General features: G+C 39.6%; 1 protein-coding gene across 9 annotated transcripts in view; it reads left to right on the top strand.

Annotated features, from left to right (window-relative positions):
* Positions 1-19345, top strand: part of tjp2a (tight junction protein 2a (zona occludens 2)) — a 44697-nt gene that overhangs the window by 5746 nt on the left and 19606 nt on the right. For 2 of the 9 annotated variants that reach the window (XM_085166073.1, XM_085166069.1), the window contains exons 1-2: positions 9202-10227; positions 13386-13439. In XM_085166073.1, the coding sequence (XP_085022199.1) occupies positions 10168-10227; positions 13386-13439 (114 nt within the window). In that variant the 5' untranslated portion in view covers positions 9202-10167. The other 7 variants (XM_085166066.1, XM_085166064.1, XM_085166065.1 and 4 more) reach the window with 7 other exon arrangements.

Below are 19345 nucleotides of genomic sequence, written 5' to 3'. Positions count from 1 at the left end.
TAAGCCTGGATGGGGGGATTATAGAAGAAGGGGGCGGGGAGCGTGCATGATCTGTCAAGGCTTAGTACCACAATTATCCCAGCGGCTGCAGCAGCAGTCACAGCAGCAGCGGTAGCGGCGGCGGCGGTGGTGGCAGAAGCTGCATTTTCATTAGTGTAATGTCCAGAGAAGCTCGAGAATTATGTAAGAGTGACGTGTTGTTATCCCCTCTCGGCCAGCCCACCTCCTGGCGGGAACGTGGCTGTTTGTTTTCCTTTCATCCTCGTTCGCTTGGAAAAGCCAAAAGGACATCTGTGGGAGTCAGCGGTTGAGGACAGGACCCTTAGTGGTCACGCCGCGGGAACCGCGCAGCACTGGACGCTCAATCTGTGGCTCAGTCTCCTGGAGAAAGTGATGCACTGAGGCGCAAGAACAGACAAGTTTGATGATGCCAAAGGAGATGAGTAAACACTCATTACTTCAGGTTGGGATCAGGGAGTGTAGCAGCAGTTAGTGATGAGGTCCATGGGATGTTGATAAAGGAGAGTTAGAAGATGAAGTTTAAGAAGTTCATCACGATCATGCAGGCAGCGATGGGGATTGTACCCTTAAACAAACGGGAGCTGCTGCCACCAGGCAGGAAACTGTGGAGACCCCCAGGGTGAGTTTGATTACCGTACCGGTACTTGTATTGGATGTTTCCTTCTAGAAGATGGATTTTTATATCCTGCTGTTGCAGTTCAGTGGGGGAAGCAACAGATTTCTGAAGAAAAACAGTTTGGTGGTCATGCAGATAATTCTATTGTTAGTAGTTTCCCAAGCAAGAAGGAAGGCAAAGGTATTTTATTTCATTCACACAGCACAGAAACTGTGTTTCAGTTACTCACCATAATCCTTAAAGGCAGAAATCTGTGAGGCAAATATATCAACATTGTGACCATCTGGGCCACTAGCTGCCACGAGGAAGGGGGAAGAATCGGACAGGTGGACTGTAAACACAATGCATGACACATTCTTCTCACTACAGAGAGACACAGTGATGTAATGTGGAAAGTAATTTTCTTTTAAAGAAAGACGCGTGTTTGTGTTGTGTCCTGCATTTGGCAGGAAATGTTTTCTTTTTAAAACTTTGTTTAAAATCATTGTTATGTAGTCTTTTTTTTTTTTTTTTTTTTAATTTTCAATAATTACTTATGTACCAATCAACAAATTGCTTCAGTTTAGTATTTGCTTTATTTACCAGCCTCAGTAATTATTACAATACACTATTCTTCCAAGTTAAACTCACACACCTCGACTCGAGCAGCGACCCATAACAAAGGGGGTCAGGAGTAACAATTACACATTATCGCCCAACCCTAATGTGGAACCCCGCCCAGGCTACAACTATTGTAGCAGCATTTTCAGCCTCTTGCCTTTTACACTTATCGTTTGTATCATGACAGCCAAATCGTCACCACTGTCTCCAAACAGTTTGAAGTTGATTAAAGTTTCAAAGTAGAAACCTCCTCATCCTCTGTCTTTGTAGCTTTTTCTCCTGCATATGTTTTGATACATTTCAGTTTGTCATGCAGAGCGACTAACTTGCTTTATTACCCCATTAGTTTGTTATATATATATTTTTAAAAATTATTCATAATTATGTAGGTCTTCGTGTGTGCGCACAAACTTGTTCACTTCTTACACTCGACACTACTTTCTGCATCCAAGATAATCTAACTATAACAACAGGATTAAATAATCAAACTAATGCTTGTCACATTAATGACAAATCTGTGGAAAAGTAGAGTAATAAAAATACTTACAAGTTTTAATAAAAATACTTACAAGCTTTAATAAAAGCAGGCCCTAAACAATGTTGCTTCTGTGAGCTACGTCACCCTCAAGTATCAGTTTTGTAGCTGCAACTGAGGGAGGTATACTTGAAATATTCTTGATCCCAAGGTTATTGAGCCATTCATGTTTCAGCCATAATTACCTCCACCCAGCAGATTATGTGATTGGTTCAGTTTATCTCTCTGTTTGTCTGTCTGTTAGCAGGATTACTAAAATATTATGGACAGATTTGCCATTTCAACATTTTTTTTTTTCATAGGTGGGGCTTGGTCCAACGTAGACATAATGAACTTTTAGGAAGGATCCAGATCTGATTGAAATTTTAAAAAAAAAGAAAAAAGAAAAAAAGGAGGCACTGATGATTCCAGGAAGGGATCAAACCAATCTCAAATGAATCCCGTTCTATATATGCTTCTGGATCTAGCAAGTCAATTCAAGCATGGTGTAGGAAAAAATGAAAAACCATGATATTGCTCTGTAAGTTCAGATGCACTGTCAAAACATCATGACAATACTTTCAATTTGTTTGTCACTAGTGCTGCTGAAGTTTGCTTTGTTTCCTTTGTGTTTCCTTTGTTGGTTGAAATCTTTAATATTAATATGCAGCAATTACTTGGAAGCAAGCCAGCAAGCAGTAATCATTTACAGGAATGAGTCACAAAGTCCCACACAGAAGACAAACCAAAAGGAAAACAAAAAACAGAAGAGGGCGGGCGATCAACAGAACAAATGCTTCCTTTTTTATCAGTTTTTGGAGCATGTGGAAGCAACATGAAAATGCATTATAAATTTGGATCATTACAGAATGCAAGTAAATGCAAACTGTTGATTTTGAGCTGTAATTTGAAAAGGAAAAAACAAAACAAATTGGAGAGGTGACTTTGATTCTTTTCCCCAAATGAAATCATTTATGAAGAATGGAGGAGTTGTTTTGAATGGATATAGCAAAAAGGATATGTTTTTGGAGCGTGGCTCATACTAGGGATTAAAATGGTTTGGCTTTCTGTTTTACATTACCCTCTGAGTATCCTGCTTTTAGTAGTAACATAATTATAAATGCCAGGATAAATATCCATGAGCTTGTAGGAAGTGAGGTACTAAAATATCTAAATGCCCTTTTAATGTAGTCGCTCATAGAGTAATGAAGTGCAGAGCAGACTTCGGTAGGAAGTCAGTGGAGACACCACCAGTGTTTTTATCCCCATGCACGCTTCATGTCTTCCTGGAAATACTGAGCCCCTCCTTTTGCATCCACAGAGTGGTTTTTTTGTTTTTGTTTTTTTGAAAGTGTAACGCTTCAGGTTTGGTCACGCAGAGGAAATCTGGTTTCTTCCCTCTCTGTACGATAATGTGATATCTGACTTTATCCACTCAGATCATCTCAGTGTGTTTGACACAATGCCATGAAGCTGGGGATGGGTGTTCACCATATGTTTAGACATGCTGCTTGTGATCAATGGCAGAGACGCTTAAAATGAGACTTGAGATGAGTTTGATAATAGTCTGTTATCTGTGTCAGCCTGGTCTTCTGGTGAGTCTGGTTTAACTGTGTCATGCACCAATGAGAAACATGTGGCTAATTCTATTAAAGTATCCATCATATTATATACTCTATATCATTTCGATTTGCTTTTGATTGCCCTTAACATTTTTTAAGATCATTTTTAATCTTGCTATATTAGGATCTGCATAAAGCCCCACCCACCTGCTCTTCAAACGAGGGACAGCCAATCAAAAGAAGGATGGCTTAACAGGAGAAGGGGAAATGAGGGAGAAGGTGGATTACGTCCAAATGTCAGAAAAATATGGATTATTTTCAACTAAAGTCATGCAAAACTACAAGTCGAGCCCAAGAAGAGGTTTTTCCTCCATAATTTGTTTTAAAGTCTCTTATTTAATGTTGCCTGCAAACTGTGTAAAAGACTATAAATGAACATGTCTAGGAAACGTGTAAAGCAATTACATAACTCGGGAATGTTTAGAGAGCCTTATTCTTTTTATGCTGTATAAAAATAGACCTCTCCGCCTGGTGCGAAGCATCTCTTGACACCTCACTTGGACAACATGATTTTCTGAGTCATGCCCATTTAAATATTTCAGACTATTCAACAAATCGCTATGTTTTAAGGTCAAAGCATCCTCTAAAGAAATAAATCTACTCCTCTTGCTGCCCTTTAGACAAAGTGCCATACAGTGAACGTTTTAAATAATCCCTTTTCATTATGGTAACACTGCTGGTTATGTTTGTAATATTGTGTTTCTCTTATGTGCTTAGGGATCAGCCTGGCTCTGACCAGACCAGCACTGACCTCCTCAAGTGCAGCAGAAAGTTCTGCTGGTCCAGAGAAGCCCAGTACTTGTATCTTCGCCGCCTGTCTTCACGCAGCTTCTCGGCTATTATGATGGTACGTCTTTTACATAAACGTCCACGCTGTATCTGATTTGGCCTCGAGTTATGTGATATTTTTTTGTTTTCCTTTCTTCACTAACACTACCTTGTGGATTGTGCCTTGTACCTGGTACTTTTTTGGTATCGAATGCAATAGGTTGAGAGTCTTCAGTGAGCTAAGCCAAGAAAAAAAGGCAAGGACCGTCACTCGGCCATCGTGTGTGACAATCGTGGCGTACAACATTAAAACTAACATTTTTAAATGACTATGCTAGGACTGGTTCAGATACTCGACTGTTTGAGCCTAAACTCTACCCAGTGTCCAGTCTCTTACTGAACTGAGTACACAGTTCTGAGCTTTATTTTGCTTTAGTTTCAGTTTGGTTTATTCACAAATCAATCAAAATATACATTCCAACATGATAGTCTATATGAGATGGTTATTTGTGAAATGGTGCTTCCTAAAAGCTAACCTCAACTTATAAATAGGGGCCAAAACATCAGATAATATACAGCAAATACGTATAGAATGTATGTAAATAACCTAGTCACTACAGTATCCTAAGGTAACCTTAAAGATCCTAACATATAACTAACACTATTACACTAACCATCCATTAATACACTAACACACCAATACCTCTAGCTAGTTTCACATAAAGTGTAAATCTCAGGTAGAAAGCCAACCAGAATTTAAAATCTTTCCCTTCAAATCTTGGTGTTTTTGTTTTCTCGTATTATATGTGTGAGAAGGATGATATATTGGATAAGCTCACAAAGTCTTTTGTTAAATGTAAATACTACTCTATACATAGCACAGGCATTGTGAAAGATGTTATATTCTTTTAAATTTAGAGGTTTGTAACCAAGAAAAAGGGGATCAGAAGGAGCATCTAGATTGGACCATAATATTTGAAGTCTGTTATTTGAATTGTGTGTGTGTTATTTGATATGGGAAGGATAAGTATTGCACCGTATAACAGTAACTTAAGTGAGGCTCTAATAGCGATCGGTGTAAGTAGTTCGCTAATACCAACATAGGTAATTTTTTCATTAACTCATCAATATGCCTCTTAAAATGTAGAAGTTCATCAACATGAATCCCCCAGAATTTAGTAAATTTTACCCTTTCGATCATTAACATTTTTCTGATTTTTGTTTGAGTGAAATAATTTAATATCAACCGCTACAAGACAAATTTGTTGTTGAAGTTAAAATTTGATATAGAGGTCTTCCCAGGCTTCAGACATCCCTCCCGTTCACAACTGACATCCCCACACTGTAGTTTACTGTACTTTAAACATCTAGCAGTGAATCTAGTGGCTTTTCAATTAGCCGTTGTGCCGTCAGTGAGATCTCAGCCTCAGTTCTCTCTGCACCTACTCAATGTTAGTGACAGGAAAGAGCGAACAACAACACTGATGACTAAGCCATTTGCATATGTGTGGTGTTGTTTGATGGTTTGTTTTCCAGGTGGAGTGTGTGTGTGTGTTTTGTGTGTGTGTGTGTGCTTTCTCACTGAAAGCTCATTTTGCATGTTAGCATAAAAGAAATCACAGTACAATCATTGTCTTTAATTTTATGGAGATTTTAAAGATAATAAATCAGATGCTAGTTATTTTCCAACCATGTTAAATTCCCCACAAAAGCATCAAAGTAAAGCTGATACTGCTGTGTTCGTGTTCATTTTTGTGGTATTAAAAGCTTTGGGGAAAACAAAGGTTCAGTCATTTGTTTGCAGAGCTTTCTACAATGACCACAGTCACCACCTCTTGTTTTCTTGTGAAGGCTGTGTGGTGCCCTGTGCGAGAAGGAGGCGAACACAAGAGGCGGAAACCGAGTGAGGAGTTTGTTTTGTAGGGAGGGGTTCAGATTGGAGCTGCTGCTGTTTCTCAGCTCTGAGAATAGCCAGCTGAGGTTTGAGTCTGCACTGATGCTTACTAACCTTGCTCTGTGAAGGTGCAGTGTTTGTGTTGGGCTGCACGCACTTGTGAATGGCTTTTGGTGGAAATCCACATGTTTGTGTATGACTAGGAAAGATTTGACTGTAAATGTTATTGAAAAGCACATTGTAATGCATTATTCTTCTTGTATTGTCAGTCGGGCAACATGGACGCAAGTTTGTGACTGCAATAACTCGAGAAGAAAATGATTTTCAAATTCATACCATAGTTGCATCTCCTTAAAAATCCCGAACATGTATGAATCTCAGTAACCTCAACCTTTAAGGTCAAGGTCAGAGGTCAAGTTTTCCAAGACTCTTTATCATTTCTGAAACATTTCTGAAATGTAAAACAGCATTTTTCAATTAGCGGTGGACATGATCTTTTACTTGATAGTGACATAAAATGCATCAAGATGATGTTAGAGGTTGTTTTTTCCAGCATCAGAGGACCTCCCACAGCTTCCTGCTGTATTTCCCTCCAACAGTTTGTTAGGAGATCCCTGAAAACGATGTGTTTACCTGGTATGTTTGTCTATGGTGCTAGGCCAAAGTGCAGAGCAATGGAAGGCAATCAAGCAGCCCTCGTCCCGTGGCATACTATGAAGGCCACATGTTTGTTGTGTAGATGCAGCCTGTTGCCTTTGGGTGTTCACCTCTGGACCTTAATTAAGAGACCCTCCAGGAGCCACAAGGGTAAATGGTAAATGGCCTGTATTTGTATAGCGCTTTTCTAGTCCCTAAGGACCCCAAAGCACTTTACACAACCTGTCATCCACCCATTCACACACACATTCACTGACTCATCACAGAGTGAGGAGGTATGAAATTGAGCCTGTGTCTCTCAGGTGGCTTATTAACGCCTTGACAGATCGCTGGAAGAGCTAGAGGTGATGGCATGTCAGAGGGAGGTCTTTGCAGCTCTGCTCAGGCTGCTGCCTCTGTGATCACGACCTGGATAAGGAGCAGAAGTGAATTCGTGGATATCCTCTGTTGTTCCTGTGTTTGTGGTGTGATCACGTGGATGTTTCTTCAGTTCTGTGTGACATTGCTATCAGTGAGAGTCCAGCAAACTTTGAGGAGGTAGAGGGAAAACACCAGCTACCAAAAACAAGTCAAGCTGAGATGAGACGCATGAAAGTATGATTTTTACTTGAATTGGTTCAGTGGAAATGATGTAATTCAGGTAACTACAATTTTTTTTTCTTAGTAATGTTTTAATTCAATTCATGGCATTTGTAAAAGTGATTTTGCTTGTTAGCTGGAGCTCATCTAAGCTAAGAAAATGTGTCAAATCCTTGCATTTTAATGATTTCCTTGTGTTGAGTGTAATGCTTTCAGGGCTTGTCTGTGCGCACGTGGAGCGCACTGAGTGTCCTTTTTCTTGGCTGTTTGTTTTTGTCAAGCAAGGTTTGGTGGGTTTTGTGGTTAACGTCACTCGGGTGATTGTGTGAAACTCTGCTGTTGAAAATTTAATGCTTTTTCAGTCTTACGAAACTCTTGCGTAATCCCATCAGTGATCTGAAAAATGCAGGCATGTCTTTTTTTTCCTCTATTTGTGCAAAAATGATTTGTAAGTTGTGACTGAGACTGCTTCTGCTCTGACACATTGACGACTTGAAGATAAAGTTCAGTGACTCAGTCTTTCCCAGGCTGCTTCCTCCCCCTTTCCTTATTTGAATATAACTACACTGTCGTGACCCCTCCTGAATCCAGAATGATGATTAACCAGGGAGACATGTCACGTCCCAGAAGCTTCATTGTTTTAATGACTTGCTCCCACAAATTATTCAGGGCAGTGAAGCTGTTTTGCATTTGGGTGGCCTATTTTAAGATCAGTTTGGCATCTCTTAGTTGGAGTGGAATGTGTTGATTTATTTGGGTTGACCTTAATTTCTCTGAAATTGTATTGTCATTATTTAATTCACTGTCCTAAAAAAGTGTGGATAAAGTGCTGTGTTCTTCAGAAGCAGAAATTTGTAAAAATGGTGGATATTAAAGGGATACATTTCATGTCGTATAAAGGATTTTGGACATTTTCAGAGTCAGCTGGTGTGTTCTTATCTGATTCTTCTGTGATAAAATACCAGATGAGGGTGGGTTCGTACACACAGTAAATTGTGCACACAGAGATGAAAGGGGAGAAAAAAAACAAGGGGTCATTGTGGGACATCTGCATGTGGTCATCTTGACCTTTTGTATAAGATTCTCATAATAGGAGCTTTGAGTTTTTCACATGGTATTATGTGGGTGACAAATTAAAGGAAAACCAACATTAAGAGTCATTTTAAGGTGTTGAGCCATCCAAGTGCCACCAAAATGGCTTCAGTGTCCCTTGGATTTGATTCTCCTAGACTCTGTAACTTCACTGTTGAAGCAGAGCACCGTCATTTTGTGTTTTTGATCGTGGCGATGTCTGTCATATTTATTTAAGAAAAAGTGGTTTGATTAGATTGAGATCTGGTGGGTGTGTAGGCCATTCCAAGATATGAGCCTCTTGATTGTCACCCAGGAAGACGCTGCTCTCATCGGTTAAAAATATATTTGCCTGTTAGTAGATAAGTGGAATCAAACAATGCCAATTTCTACCGGTGGAAGCGCATCCAAAGCCAACTATTTCTTGCTTCGTGCATCATTTGAAAGAGGAAAATATTCTGATCTCTTTATTCCATGACCTAAAAAAAAGAAGTTATATTTCAGATGCAAGGACAGATCACAACTGTAGTGGAAGATCCTTTCCTATTACAACAATAGAAGGAATCAGAAGACCACTAACAGGAAGGTCAGTAGTTCAGTCCTCAGGTCTTCCGGTCCACATGTTGAAGGATCCTTGGGCAAGCTACTGAAACCCAAGTAACTCCCAACTTGTCCGTCTGTATATGAGTGAGTGTGCTCTAGAGTACTACTGTATGAATTTGGGCATGTCAGCTTGTATTAAAAAGCCCTTTAAGTGGTCCATTTGACTAGAAAACCTCAATATAAATGTTTGTTCAGTTGAACAGACTAGGCAAGACAAAATATGTTAAAGAATAAAGGTTTTTTTTGAAAGTTAAAAAAGATGTGTTTGAAAAGTTCTGGGAAACATTTTTGGTTGAATGTAATGTAAAGTCAATCTGTAATGTCACAAATACACATTTAGATGTATAGATGTAGATATTAAGTTAGGGGAAATTTGATATTAACAAACTTAACAGACAGCAAACACCAATGTAAGGTAATAATCAACAAATGGCTGCATTCTGCCTAAATGAACAAACTGTATACTTTTTCCTGTCAAACCTGTTTAGTAGATATTTAGGAGCTTAAATATATGTGTCTTTTGGGGGAGGGGTGTTGGATTTACTCACAAGAGTTATTATTATTTACACACCCTGAATAAACGTTGTTTTGTTTTTTTGTTTTTTTTGCATTGAAAGCAGTTGGAATAAAATATTTCAGTTATCCTAAAATGGACGCGTCGACAGTTTGGTTTATGTCTATAATATTCCTCACTTAGTTTAATTAAGGCTGTTGTTGTGCTGTCTGGCTGGACGCCTCACAGCAGGCTGCCTAAAAATCAATGGGAATTTTGGACGCGTCCATCTCAACGATTTAAGGGTCATAAGCCACCTTTATTTCTCTATCTGCTGTGTTATCAGCGGTTTGTAATTACACATATTATTGGAATATCAGTATTAGTTTCAGTAAAGTTAAGTTTCTAAACTGTTATTCGAGTTGGTCTTTATTTCTCTAAATTAGTTTGGACCTAACCCCACCCCTCCCGGGGGGTCCTACTTGGTACAATCTGAACCAAGCTAGGAGCTGTCGGCGCTAATTTTTTACTCTGGATTCACGAAGTCTGTGTGTTTTGTGAGTGAAGTGGTTCACTTAATGTGAAACATTCAGGACTTTTACTTTTTCAAGCTTCGAATTTTTTTTTAAATTCTTCACAACTTGTGGCAGATGTGCCACCGGAAACGTCTAACTAGTCGTAGTTTGGTTTGAATCCTCGGTACCACTCTCGGACAGTTCAAAGTGCGTGATGCCAGTAAACGGAGGGGGGCTGCTCTCTCTGAGCAGATACGCTACTCAGTATTTAACAGTAAGTCATTTTGTACGCCTACAGTCAGTACTGATAAATACAAATGTAGTGTAATGTAGCATTATTAGATAACTTTAGCCCTGTGGATGTGCTGTGTGTGTTTGTGTGTCTCTCTGTGTGTGTGTATGTGTGTGAATATCCTTGAGGAAAAGTCGGGAGTTTCCATGAATCCCTGCTGAAGCCTGTTGCACCTGCTGTTACTGATACTGCGACTGCTACCAGCTACACGAACGGTTTAGTTAGCTAACTTTTAACTTTAAACACATCTCTGTTGTCTTAAGATTAGTTTTGACTTCTGATCCAATCCGCAGTTTTTGTTTAGTCGACCGATTGGTACATTCTACAGCGGATTTAACGTTTTTGGTCTTATTTATCTTGTGGTTATTTGAAAATCCACTTTCTCGGGAAACTGCAGTGTTGTGGTCCCCCTGCATTACAAACTAAAGCCTTTAAACTCAATGTAGTTGTTGTTTTTCTACACTAAATTAAATATACTTATGCAGGAGTTGTTTTTCTGGAACACGGGGTAATGCAGGTATACGGCCAGGAGGGGGCAGACTTGCACTGCCTTTTCTTATCAGCAGCACATAAACACAGGAAGTGGCTGGGCCATTTTGTCATTTCCTGATAATGTTCCTTTGATTTCAAGGAAAGATGGGAAGTAATTGGGACAAGAGAAGCATGTTACTCAAATGATGTGATTGTACTCTAAACAAAGCTGTAAAACCTAAATAAAACTTTGGTTGATAGGGAGAAAAGTCTTTAACTTCACTGAACATTTTCTTGTAGCATGTTTCATGTCATGTTCCTACTTTATATAATTGTATTTATTTAGTTAGTTAGTTTTTGGCCTGTAGGGAAGGCAAAGCAATGTAATTCAATGTTATAATTAAAATGCATCTCTTTGTGCCTTAATTTACATTTAACATTCAGATTAGTCCAAAAAAAAAAAAAAAAAACCAAACAAATGAAGTTATAATGAAAATGATAATATAGGTCTACCATCTATTAAACATGTTCCAGGTTATTTTTCTTTGGACAAACGTGATTGATATAAGAATAGATGGATACTTAAATAATTCTGCAAGAGACGTTACTGTCTTACGGTAACAGTAAAAATGGTGTGTTTCAGCTACACATTTATTTTGTATTTTCTTTGTGATAAGTGATGAGCTGTATCTCTAAATAATTTGTTTTCCAAGTCACATCCTGTGTGTATAACCCAGTATTTCATTTCCCCTCCTCATTAGTGGAAATGTGTTTGTGTTTTGTTATGTAATCGCTTGCACTAGGGACTGTGACTTATCCAGCGGGCCTGCCTGCGAGGACCCATAACGTTCAAATCGCATAGTACAAAAAGACACTCTGACTTAAATTGGTTTGGCTTTGCCTGAAGCACGCTCATATTTCTAAGTCATTCATATGTCTCCCCTCTTCACACATGGCAGTCTGTTTGGCCCTTTGTGGTGCAAATGGATGTCAAGTGATATCCCCCCCTCTCCAATATAAATGTTCCCCCTATTTATTGAGGCTGGGCTCAGTATGTTTCCAATCCTTTGCTCTCCACACACACGAGCCTGGCTCACGAAAAACGGTTTAAGATAAAGTTCCAGATGGGCATTTCAAAGGTCATTTCCAGATCTAAAAAAAAAAACAAAAAAAAATCTCCCTCTCCAAGAGTTTGTTCCCCCCCCCCCCACTGTGCAGTCTCTCTGCTTCTGCCACTGGTCCTAAAGTATTCCTGTGCTGGCCAGAAGATCAAAAAAGTGGGTTATGATGGGTGTGCTGCCAGCTCGAGTCATGCCCCCATTTCGCTAAGCCTGAGCCTGAAATGGCAGCAGCACAGAGATTTTTCACTTTCCACGATGTAAAATCCTAACCATTGTACTAACTCAGATTTGAACTCCTCGAACGTTCACTGTGGGTTTGTCTCTGTGAAGTGAGAATCGGCTCTGAAACTTTGGGAAGTGCCCGATATATCTCGATGAGCGAGTGCGTGGCGAAGCCGGAATACGTCGAGTGATCTGCTGTCGCGTTTGTGGATGAACTCTGAGGTTGTTGGGATTGCCGCGCGCTTGCACAGGAGCTGGTGTGCCTGTGTGTTTACACTTTCTGCAGACGGTGGGATTTGTGCTGAATGTAGGCCAGCAGAATCCCTCTTACGTCAAAGGCAGGCGGGCGGGCGGGCAGATGCAGGGAGAGAGCTGCTGGTGGTTGTGCAGCTGTGGCCATGGAGGAGGCTGTGGCGCACATCAGTCTGCCAGAGCACCGCTGGCGGTGAGCAGGGAGAGACACAGAGAGGAAAGAGACTGAGCACCAATGATGAAGACGGTCCTCAGCTTGCACAGGAAATGGGCCCACGCGGTGAAGACCATACGTATCCTGCAGGGGCTCGTGAGTGCTATTCTGATTGCAGCTTAAATTTGATCAGATGTCTGGCCAGCCAGCGTGACCTGAGAGTTTCTTTAATGGTTTGGGTTGTGTTTTATTTTGAAATGAGGATGTCAGAAGTGCAGAAAAGTAGCACTAACGGGTGAAAAAATTCCGGGTAGTTTACGTGAACGGATATAAAGTAGTTTGCCTTTTCTCTCTCCATGTTTGTTGTGTAAAAAAATTGATGTGTCATTCGTGTTTTTATATTTTGAAATTGCCTTTGTCGTTGTTGAAAATAAGGACATGTTTTTGACCAACTTTGCGATTTTCTTTGGACTGAATGAGTTTTTAGTCTCCTAACAGATATAAATAAAGCTGCAGCATCTATTTAAAAAGGAAACATCTTTTAAACAATTTCACTTTATTTCAGTTTTTTCCTCACTCTGTCAGTTTGAGTCTGTCTTCTAATTAGTATTTCTTAGTGTAACCTGTTTTATGGCTTCCTCATACAGCCTGTTTCATACAGTTTTTTGTTTTGTCTTATTTAAAGAGTGCAAACTGATGCTCAAGTGTTCCAAATCCATTTCTAATCAACAAAAGCCAGAAGTTACTTTTCACAGCTTGCACTAAACAGCCCAGTGGAGGGCTGTCATTGTTCTTGTGGTTGTGTAACAACAGGAAGCATGGGCTAATGAACTAGCTTTGTTGTTACATCACAAAATACATTATTAATCTGTCCGGTGAAATAAACCCATCCGTGGTAATCTTTTCTTCTCTCTCCTCAGAACCCGGTCATGGAGGAGACCGTGTGGGAGCAATACACTGTGACCCTGCATAGGGTGAGTCCATCTGCACCTAAAGACGCTCCCAACCTCATCTCATTTACAGCATGCACATGTTTTCCATAAGCCCGAGCTGTTGACCCCGGTGGATCACAGGAAATGCATTTAATTGATTGCTTTGATATTTTGCAGTGAACCGATAGTGAAGGGAAAATGATGTCAGTGACATTCCCCTGAACTCTGAATGACCAAATTCAAGCAGAGCGATTATGTTTTAAACCATCAAGAACAGTTGTTTATATTTCTGCTTATGATACTTGACTCAGGGTTAAGTAACTTTATAGAGTAATGGATCATGGAGCTTTTAGCAGCTAAGGGGGAGTATAATTCAAACCCACTTATTGTATAGAAGATGGATTTAGCTTTTACAACCAAGTCATAAGTGTCTTTAATCTGCACTCTTTTTAATAGCCAGCAGATGGCGATCTGCTGGTGTGGTGACCTGTGGTTGTAGAGAAGGCTACCTGGGAAAACACAGCTTGGCTGTTTTGCTCTGCGCCCTCAATAAACAGTTTCCTGATGAGTTTAGGGGCTCAGCTCTTAGTTTCCAGTCTTACTGAATACAACATAAAGTCCAGTCTGTAAGTTTTCATTCTAAGAATCGGAAACAAGTATTATCACGTCAGACACCAAGATGGCGATGGCAATTGCTCAACTCAAGGCTTCTTAAAGACTGCTTTAACTGTCCTTGCCGATTTTGAAGATGACCATAATTTACAACTAAATATTTTATTCAGTGCTACTTGAGACTGACGGCATCAAGAAATTGTTTAGAAAGGTAACAAAGTAAAGGAGCTGAGTTCTGGTTTTCCACAGACTTGCATATAACACAAAATCTTACTTGAAACCAAAGTTGTTGGCTTCGTGTGGCCATTGAAAAGACTGCAGGTGTAAAGCACATCCAAGTTACTTATATCTGAAAAGTAAAACTAACGTTCATCTTTTATACTGTCTATAGTCTACCTTAAAGAGGTGGTCAAGACATGGGTATCTGTGTCCTGAGATGATTTTGTGACATGGGGTGTTATCCTGCTGAAAGTAACAACAGACGATGGGTACACTGGTTATAAAGAGATGGACAGGTTCAGCAATAATACTCAGGCTATGGCGTTTAAACAATGCTCAGCTGGTACCAAGTGGCGGACCATTCTCCTCTGGCATCAGTAAGGCATTTTTGCCCAGAGAATTGATGCTCACTGGATGTTTTTCCTTTTGTGGGCCCATTCTCTGTAAACCGTAGAGTTAACTGTGCAGGAAAATCCCAGTAAATAAGCAGTTTCTGAAATACTCAAACCAGACCATTTGGCACCAACAACCATGCCGCGTTCAAAGTCACTTAAATCATCTATTATCCCCATTCTGATGATCGGTTTTAACTTTAGCAGGTTGTCTTGACCACATCTACATTACTCCAATGCAGCAATGTGGGATTTGCAAAGTGGCGGTTGCCAGTTTGTTTGTTTTTTCCCTGGTTCTGTATGATGTCACTGAGAGTGAATCCCACCTACCAGCTGTTCAAATGTTTTGTTGATGAGGGGCAGCCAATTAGAAGAAAGTTTATTTAAAAAGAGGTTGGTCTCAAAGGGGCAGGAGCTAAAACATCTTGAAATTAGGGTCTGAGTCCAAGAATAAAAAAATATGAAACAGAAATTAGCGTAATGGGTTCCTTTTAAAATAGATTTCAATGTTTAACATGTGGTCATAGTTAGATTACTTTGCAACAATGTTCTGATCATTAATAACTTAAGTTTATTAGAAATACATTTACATTTACTAAATTTTTCAATTTCTCAATTAAACCATATGATCCAGTGACTATTAAAAAATGAAGATATACTTCAGTTCCACTTTTTGATTGTTCCCAGCTATCGCATCTTTAATCGTCTATTTGTTCAACTTGTTTAACCATCATTCAGTGACCAGGGTTCAGGCTGCTGTTATGTTAATCACGTGTGTGACTGTGTAAGCGCAGGAAGTCATTTGAGCTTAGGTAATCATCATGATGAGCTCATTGTCGCGTGCTGTGGCTCACTTAGGCCAGAAAAGCAGATTTTGTGCAAAAAGGTCCTCTGCTGTAGGCATGAGCCCCCCCCCCCCCCCCCCCCCCCCCCCCCCCCCCCCCCCCCCAACCCCCTCACAACCCCACCACAGCCAGCTGTCACACTCTGCTTTGTGCTTATACTTTTTGGTCCCTTCCACTATTTAACTGAATTTTCTCTCTTTAAATATTCAGAGCATTTCTAACGTCATTTAAGGAGCACAGAGTCTAAATGTATGATATTTATTTGATTTTTGGTCTAAGGTAGAGCCCATACTTGGCTTGTAAGGGATTAAAACAGTATTTATTACAGTATGCAACATTCAGCCACATTTCCATTTTCAGGTAGGTTGCAGCTCGTAACTTAGTCGTCCACCCTTTTCTCCAAAAAGAAATGACTTCTGGAGTCTAGATCCACAGACATGTATATACAGCACAAAGTGCAAACTGAATTCACAGTGTAGTACAATATCTGCCCAGTAGTTTATATCATTTGTCAGAGTATTGCATTTAAAAAGCTCCAAAAAGAACAAACACAGTCCAGAGGTTCAGTTCAGCAACTGGAATTGGTGGAGGTGATCCTGATCACGCAGTGAATCTTTAGTTGCTCGCGTTGTTTTCCATCTCTGTAGCATGCACTTAATAATGGAAAAAGCAGGATTCACAAGTGCTTCATATGAATGGGATGTCGTCAAACATTCTCAAACTGAATTCTGGATTTATTGCTTTGTTTTTACTCATCTGCCAGCCAATCAATATGCATTTATCAAATCCAATTTAAATAAATATCTGTAAACGTCCTCAGACGGAGGCAAGATTTACAAGATGGCAAAGAGGAAAAAGGGGAAGACCTCAGAGGAGATTCATGGTTATAATGGAGGACGACATGCAGTGGGTTGGTGTGACAGGAGGATGTTAGAGGTGGAGATGGAACTACACCTAGAGGGAGCAGCTGGAAGAAGAAGAAAAGGCAGAACAGGCCACATGCCGTTTATTAACTTGGTTTTGGGCAAAGATGGGTATAATATGGTTGATCTGATGCATCAGAAAATAAAGCATGTTCTGAGTATTTAAAGAGAGACAATTCACTTAAGAATACCCCCCCAAAAAAGTTGTTACCTGCTCTACTTTCATCAACCTGATGGCGAAAAATAATCAGCTTATATCACATTGTAAATATTCCTTAATAATTATAAAATTGGTTTAAGATTTCTTATTTAGATTGGCATCTGCAGGAGCAGCTGGTGGCTTTTTTTTTTTTTTTTAATCAGGCTCCACAGATCTCCCCTCTTGCTTCAACCACTGGTGGAAACGATGCAAATCAGCAACAGGCTTTCTTCTTGTTTCAGTCAGGGGATTATTCCTGGTTTCATGTTACAAACTGTATGTGTTTTTGTTTTTTGAATAGAAGAAATTCTGTGAGTTATGAAACCTGAGGAAAAATCAGCGTTTTCATGTTGGGATGAAGGCAACCTCGAGAGAGTTGACATTTATGTAAGATCTGAAGGGTTAGATCTGAGTTATTGCATTATCATTTTTATATATGTAATAATTGTATTACACTTTATATTTTAACTTTTTCTTCTTTTTTTTCAAGATAAATATATTTTAGCCATGGAGTTTGTTGATGCAGCCCTCTATTTTCTTTTTTTCCCCCCCTCACTGCTGCTCTTACTCTTACCCTTCCTCTATCTCGACAGCCATCTGCCAGAGAGTGTTTTTTTTTTTTTTTTTGTTTTGTTTTTTTTTTGTTATTCATTTATTTATTTATTTCGTATTTTAAGTACAGATGGAAGGGAGGGGATAAAGAGACAGGGTCAGCAAATCTCTGACCTAATCTCATCAGGGCAAGCTGGAGCAGTGGCAGGTAGAATCTGAGAAACCCAGAAACATGAAGAATTAAGCAGCCTTTAAAAACAGAGTATTTAAATTAAACTTTCTGTTAGTGCTCACATGTTAGATTGGCTTAAAATCTGACACTTGTTACTTATGAAACATCAATGTAGTATTTCAGAAAGCTACATAGTATTGAAGTACAGGTGCTCAGCCGCTGGATAGTCCTACATGCTCTCAGCAGGCAGAGCTGTAATCACAGTCAGTCAAAATCCCTTTAATCACCATGTACAATACACATACAGCCATGATAATGCAGTGTGAGCTGAAACACACCGTTGGGATTATTGGACCTCACACACGCACGCAAAAGCTTAAAAACACAAGGAGACAATGAAGCGAGCCCTCATGATGTACCGTTGGAGGAAAAAAGTTTATGAATTCATTACCTGGGTTTTTTCTTTTTTTATTCTTAAACTAAATCGCAGATAATGCCACATATAATCCAACTAAACTAATAATGTACAAATAGATACTTTTGATGTATTTATTGAGCATGCTGTCACACAGAGCAGGGGTTTAGGAATTCATAGAACCTCCTTTAGCAGAAACAAACTCCATCAGACATTTCCTTCAGCTGCTTATGAGACATAAACAACATCCAGGAAAAATTGTTGACCCTGCATCCAATAGAACATTTTCATTTCATCATACCACAGCATCTCAATTGGATTAAATTGGGTCTTTCCTGGTTTAAAACAGGCCTGTGGGGGTTGACTTTGGTCTTCATTTTATTAAGGCAGTAAGTCAGCGTTGCCTAATCTGTTTTTTAAATGGTATTTTCCTGTTATTTCTGGCCATTGGATAAACAAGTATATTTTGTGCTTCAGTAAACTGATGCATGACAGTAAAAGTCCTGCCCTTCTGTAATGTTAGTGCAGTATAAACTGTGTTTTCATGTTAAGTTATCTGTGTTTAAAAAGTAATATGTTCGAAAATGAGAACATATTAACCTCTTAAGGTTAATTGTGGCGCAAAGGCATCAGAAGCAGAGCACAAAATCAAACCTACTTCAGCGCTACCCCTCAATGTAATGAAAAAAATGGTATTAAGTATGTCTGTGCTGAGTTTGAAATTCTAGTGTCATGACAACTTTACACAAACACAGTTTATGGTCACGTGTAGATATTTCTGCAGGTGTTTTACTGTTAGCCTTGCTTAGGATTGCGCGCTGTGATTTTTGCACAATGTCCAGTTGTATAGAGTGTAGCTGGAGCGTAGGGGTGGGCGATATAAACGATATACGATAGAAACGATATAAATTTGGCCAACGATAGAGATTTTGACTATACCGCTCTATCGCGATAGCGCATGTTGATGATGTCATCAAGCTGCGCCTGTTTTGGTCGAAAGCATCAGCGGCTACAACCATTATCATCTGCAAAATAGGCCGACAGTCATAGCAAAAAGATGAAGCACTTTTGAAATATGGGGAAAGACAAAAACTGCGCTTCCTCCACTTCCGGAACATTGATTCATTAATAACTTTTATCGAGTGGAAAAAAGTTGCCGTTCATCCTCCAGCTTCACTGTGCTAATGTTATGCTAACATAGCTGTGTCGCTAGCAATCACGTAGCACAACATTATATACCAGGTAGTCCAACTTCAGTAACCCTGCAAACGCCACTGCTGTTTAGTTTTCTCTCTTCATTTATGTCGGAAGTGATAGCAGAGCTGTACGTTTTAATTAGTTTCAAAAATCTCTGTCAGAACATGGTACGTCATGTTTAGGTGGAAACTAGCGAGCTAACGTCCTGCTAACTTCTAACTCCATTAAATTTAATAACTTCTATTTTCATGGATGCCTGGATGTTAAACTTAATTGTTACACCTGGTAAAGCAGCAACGCTGATGATTTTATTAAAGATTAAAGAATTTAGACCGTTTTTAACTCTGTGTTTGTTTGACTTTGGGACCTGAGTTTTGAGTTTTGGACCCAGATTACTCCGCGAAGCTCCTCACTACGGCAGC

This window comes from Neolamprologus multifasciatus, chromosome 7 (assembly GCF_963576455.1).
Source record: "Neolamprologus multifasciatus chromosome 7, fNeoMul1.2, whole genome shotgun sequence".
In the NCBI taxonomy this organism is placed as follows: Eukaryota; Metazoa; Chordata; class Actinopteri; order Cichliformes; family Cichlidae; genus Neolamprologus; species Neolamprologus multifasciatus.
This window is presented reverse-complemented; position numbering and strand designations above follow the sequence as displayed.